The 5341-nt window shown below is 61.2% G+C and overlaps 1 protein-coding gene across 1 annotated transcript in view; it reads right to left on the minus strand.

Moving 5' to 3' along the window:
- Nucleotides 1-1528: 1528 nt before the first annotated feature.
- The window catches only part of PPL (periplakin), a 65343-nt gene continuing 61530 nt past the window's right edge, over nt 1529-5341 (minus strand). Inside the window, exon 23 of the mRNA XM_045286047.1 lies at nt 1529-4595. Within this exon, the coding sequence (XP_045141982.1) occupies nt 1926-4595 (2670 nt within the window). The 3' untranslated portion in view covers nt 1529-1925. The remainder of the gene's footprint in view (nt 4596-5341) is intronic.

Below are 5341 nucleotides of genomic sequence, written 5' to 3' on the forward strand. Positions count from 1 at the left end.
TCCCAAGGTGGGGACCTGGTCCTGTAGCTGTGCTGCCAAACAATCATGGGGCTCAGAAGAATATGCACACCTGTGTGTCCTGTCTGCCGGCCAGCCTTGGCAGGACTCCAGGCCTGGTCATGGTGTCCGTCAGTCATCAGATGTGTGCCTGAGCCACACCGGGGACGACCATGCCCTTTGAGACACAAATACTTGGAACCCTGGGCAGACCGCACCGGGGCATCTCTGCCCTGAGCATGGCAGAGCAGCTTACAAAGGCAGGCTTATGTGTAGACATGACACCTGCAACAGGAATTGTTGAAGACTTGTTTCTGGCTTCATGTCATAGTCCCTAAGAACTGCCCTAGACGGAGTGGACTGTGGCTCACAGGCCCTGTCATAGGGAGACCTAACCCCAGTGCCTTTGTGGTAGGGCGGACTTGACCATGTGCGCCTGCCCGCCTCACCTATGTCTGTGTTCAGACGTCCTTGCCAGGGCTACCGAACTAGAAGGTCAAGTGGGCCTGGCTCTGCTCTCCAGAGGTCATTCTGGTGGACCCCACCTGAGGAGCCCTCCTGCCTCTCCTCCACCTCTCGAGGGCAGGACCGCAGGTTCCGTGGAGGTAGACATTCCTCTTAGGTTTTCTTTGTCAAGGCCACTCTTGGACAGAGTGAGTGGCTATGCTTAGGAGTGGTGTGTGCATTCCCTAATGGGGAGAGGTCAGAGACCACCAAGGACAGTCCTTCCAGACCCTGGCACCTGTGTTGTCAGTGGCGTCCTTGGGCTGAGCCCTGCCTGCCTTGTGGCATCTCACCCTTGGGAGGGGGGTGGGGCAAGCCTGTGTGTGTATGTCTTTTCCCACATATACGACGCAGCAGACAGCTCATGTAGGGCCAAGTGGATTCCTCATCCTGTCCTGATTTTTTTTTTTTGCAACTTGGATTCCAGTTTGTTTACAGAACAGTCTTAGGGAGTCGCCAAAGAGCCAAAGAGGGGGGTCTGTTTTGCCGAGCTCAGCTGCGGTATGTGCACCTGTGCGTGCAGCAGGGAGGGTGCTCCAGACTCACCCCTCGCCCACCGGCGTGGCCCACCCTCTGTGTGTCGAGAGTGCAGCCTAGAGGGAGACCCTCGTTCTAGGAATCTAGCGATGCCTCTAGCCTCAGGGAAACGTTTCTGTGATGGGGGTATGCGATTTCTTTCTCTCGTTCAGGCTTTATTTGCAGTCCCGGGAGCGTGAATGGGTTAAGAAACCAGCCACGAAGGCCTGCCTTCCTGCAGGGGCCCGGCTGGCTGGGCCTGGCCATCTAAGGTGTGAAAGGGCTGTGGCTTGTGCTGCGATTATGGTGGTATTGGGGGTGGTGTGAAAATTGTTAATCTTGTATAAAGTGACTCAATAAATTTGTTTCAAGGTTTCCAAAACATGTTCTCTCCCTTTTCTTCCCCCCTTTTTGCTGTATTTGAGGTCAGACCCATTTTGGCTATGGGCAGAAGGGATGAGGGGTACACTTCACACGCGAACGTCGCATAAATGCTGAGCATGAGCAGAGCCCCGAGCCACCAGGTGTTTATTCTGCATCAGAGCTACCTGCCTGCTTTCTCACAGTGAACCAGAAAGGGTCCTTGGGGCTGGTGCTCCTACCACCCATGAAGAAGCTGCCTTGTCCCCCGACCCATGGGCCACGTCCCCTGGGGAAGGAATGGGTATTTAGACACTTGGAGCCCATGTTGGGGCTCTGGTGGGTTTTGGCTTCTTTCTGGGCATCACACTTGGGTAGTGTGTTGGAGGAGTGGGTAGGGAAAAGGCAAAAGTGTGGGGGTGAGTGTGGGGAGGGAGACACACCCCAGCTAGGCTGGGTCATACAGGGCAACCCAGGTCAGTGACAGAGCAGCCTGAGCATAGGTGTGGGCTCTGCATAAAGAAGATGCTCTGGGTGGTACACAAGGCCTACTTCTGGCCAGACACCAGGACAGCCAGCTCCTGGATGGACATGTCCTTGTTGATGTAGCGCTCATACTGGTCATTGCTCAGGCGGCCACATCTGAGGGCTTCCTCAATGGAGAACTTGCGGCCAGACTTGCGGTCATGGATGACGGAGGACTCCCCGTTGGGGCCCTTGACCGAAATCTCCTCCCAGTCGCACTCCTGGTTGCGCAGCTTGACGAACATGCTCCAGTCGATGAGGCCTGCCCGCCGAGCCTCCTCAGGTGACAGCTCTCGGCCTGTGTCGGGGTCGATGACCACAATGGAGCGACGCAGGTGGTTCTCCCGCTGTTCCCGCTTGACTGCCACATTGCCCAGGCGCCGCTGCAGCTCGTCAATCTCCACATCCTTGTCCTTGGACAGCCTCTTCAGCTCCTCCAGCTCCCGCTCCAGGGACCACAGCCTGGAGTCCAGGCTCGGGCCGGCGTCCACTGCCACCACACCTCCCGGGTCTCCCCGGGTCTCCACCGCTGCCCTCTCGATCTCAGCCTGCAGCCTCCTGGCCTCCAGCTGCAGGTTCTGCCGCTCCAGCAGGAGGCGGTGGTTCTCCTCCCGCAGGAAGTCTAGCTCCTTGGACGACTTGGAGTTGTGGAACTCCAGCTCGGACAGCTTGGCCTCCAGCCGGCTGACCTCAGCGTCCAGCTCCCGCTTGCCCCGGCTCTCCTCCTCCAGGCTGCCCCTGAGCTTCTGGATCTCATGCTCTGTATCGCCTTTGTCCACCTGCACGCTCTCGGAGAAAACCACTTTCTCCTTGACCTCCATCTTCTCTAGGCCGAGCAGCTTGCGGCGCAGGGTCTCCAGCTCGCTCTCCATCACCTGCCGTCGGTGCCGCTCCTCGTCCAGCTGGGCCTGCAGCAGGGCGTGCTCGCGGGCCTGCTGGGGGTCCTGCTGCAGGACCACCTTCTGCTTGCGGGTCACCTTCTCCCGGGCCTCGTTCTCCTCCTGTTCCAGGCCGGCCAGCCGCTGCTTCAGGCGCTGCACCTCCAGCTCGGCCTCCCGCCGTGCCTGCCGCTCACGCTCCAGCTCCTCCAGCTGCCGCTCTAGCTCGCTGCGCCGCCGCTGCAGGCGCCGCAGCTCCCCGCTCAGGGTGTCGATCTGCCGCAGCTCCATGTCGATGCTCTGGCTGAAGGAGTTCACCTCGGCGCGCAGGCCCGGCTCCTCCTCGAACTGCACCACCTCCTGCCGCACTACCTTCTCGCGCACGCGAGAGAGCTCCTCCTCCTGGCGTGCGATCTCTGCCGCCTGCGCCGCCTGCTCCCTCTCCAAGTCCACCTGCTTCTTGTGCTCCTCCGCCAGCGTGGCCCGCAAGGACTCCACCTCCTCCTTGGTCTGCGGGTCCTCCTGGAGCTGCAGGATCTCCTGGACCACCTCTTTGGTCTGGACCTGGGGCTTGGCGTCCTTGAGGGCCTGGATCTCCTGCTTCAGCTGGTAGATCTCCAGGTCACACCGCTCGATGAGCCGCGTCTTCTCCACGATCTCTTCGCGCAGCCTCTGCAGCTCCCGCTCCACCTCGGGGTCTGTCTTGTACCTGATCACCTCCTTGGTCACCTCCTTGACCTCTACCTGGGGGCCTCGCTGCCGCAGCGCCGCCAACTCTCCCTTGTAGCTCTGCAGTTGCTCCTCGGCGCCTCGGAACTTGCGCTCCTGCTCCACGAGCTCCAGGCGCAGGTCGGCCACCTGGCTCTCGGCCTGGGGGTCCGGCCGCACGATCTCGCGCACCTTCTCCTGCACCACCACCTTGGCGTTCTCCTCCTCCAGGGCCCAGATCCGGCGCAGCAGCTCTGTCTTCTCCCGTTGGCGGGCGTGCGCCCTGTCAGCCTCATCCTCATACTGGCGCTTGAGGTCGCTGACCTCCCTCTCGGCGGCCACGTCCTTCTCCACCTTGAGCACCTCCTTGACGGTGATCTTGCCCTCGGCCATGGCCCGCTCCTTCTCCAGCCGCCTCAGCTTGTCCTGCAGGAAGCTCAGCTCCTCTTCCTGCGTCTTGCGCTGCCGGCCTTCGCGCTGCCGCTGCTCCTGCAGCTGCCGGAATTCCGCTTCCAGCTGTGGGTCGTTGTGCAGCGTCACCATCTCCCTCTCGCTGACCACCTCCCGCGCCCGGCTCTTCTCCTCGGCCAGGGCGGCGATGCGCTGCCGCAGCAGGGCCACCTCGGCCTCGCGGGTGCCCTTCTGCCGGCGCAGCTCCTCCAGCTCCTCTCGCAGGCGCAGGACCTCGTCCTCCTGGGCCCGGTCGGGCTCGATGCGCAGCACCTCCTTGACCACATACTCCTGCCCCCCGCCGGCCCCCGTGTCGCGCTCCAGCGCCCGCAGCCGCGCCTGCAGCACCTCCAGCTCCTCCTGCAGCAGCCGGTTCTTGTGCTGCTCCTCGGCCAGCATCCGCTGCGTCTGCCGGAAGCTCTCCTCCAGCGCGGGGTCAGGCACCTTCTTGCGCACCTCCTGACATACCACAGCCTCCTGTGGCTCGCGGGCCTGCAGGCTCCGGATCTCCTCCTGGGCACTCTGCACCTCGTCCTCCAGCTGCCGCCGCCGCTGTGTCTCCTCGTCCAGTGCCTTCCTGATCTTCCACGTCTCCTGCAACCCCGGCGCCTGCGCGCTCCCCTGCAGGGCCTCGCGGGACACTTCCACTTCCGGCTGCTGGGATGCAGAGAGCAGCGCGAGGTGAGAGCCGGCCTCTCTGGCGCCCGTGCCCCCTGCCCATCCCCAAACCAGAGCTGTCCTGGGCCACCCGGAACAGCTCACACTGGCCGGCCACAGGTCCCCAGAGAGTCCCCTCAGCACGGGCCCACCCAAGACCTATTCTAGGACGAAGTAACTGACGTCTGAAAAGCCGCATATCTGGTTAAGAGAGCAGTGGGGCTGGGGGAGGGAGGTCCAGGGCGCCCCGCCCCCCTCGCACACCCCCTCCCACAACTTGAGCTCACCTATCATCCTGTAGACCAGGGGTGGGGTACGCCTGGCTCATAGCCTGTCTAAGGTCTACAAAATCATTGACACCAGCCAAAGTCACAGGCCTCCCCAAAGAGAAACCCATGCTGCCATCATTCTCAGTAGCCCACTGCCCTCGGGCCCTGCAGACTCACAGCAAACCCTGTAGGTATGACTGGGTAGAGCTACCCCTGGAGGTTCTTGAAGCTGTAACTCTTTATTACAGGAATGCAAAATCTCCCCCTTGCTCCTCAGCCATCCCCTTAGGGGTGAGTTAATTAAACGTTTGACCACCCACAGTAGCAGGCTAATCTTTTTAAGTTGCTCATTTTCTGTGGCCTTCGAATGCGGCAGTATATATATATATATATATATATCCAAACTGCCCTTGGCAGAAAAGTTCCCCCTCCCTGCTCCAAATGCCCCTGCAGGCACCCAGCACCCAGGCCTCTCCC

The sequence above is a fragment of the Echinops telfairi genome, unplaced genomic scaffold, assembly GCF_000313985.2.
Source record: "Echinops telfairi isolate 266 unplaced genomic scaffold, ASM31398v2 ScPeMD7_5;HRSCAF=22, whole genome shotgun sequence".
NCBI lineage: Eukaryota > Metazoa > Chordata > Mammalia > Afrosoricida > Tenrecidae > Echinops > Echinops telfairi.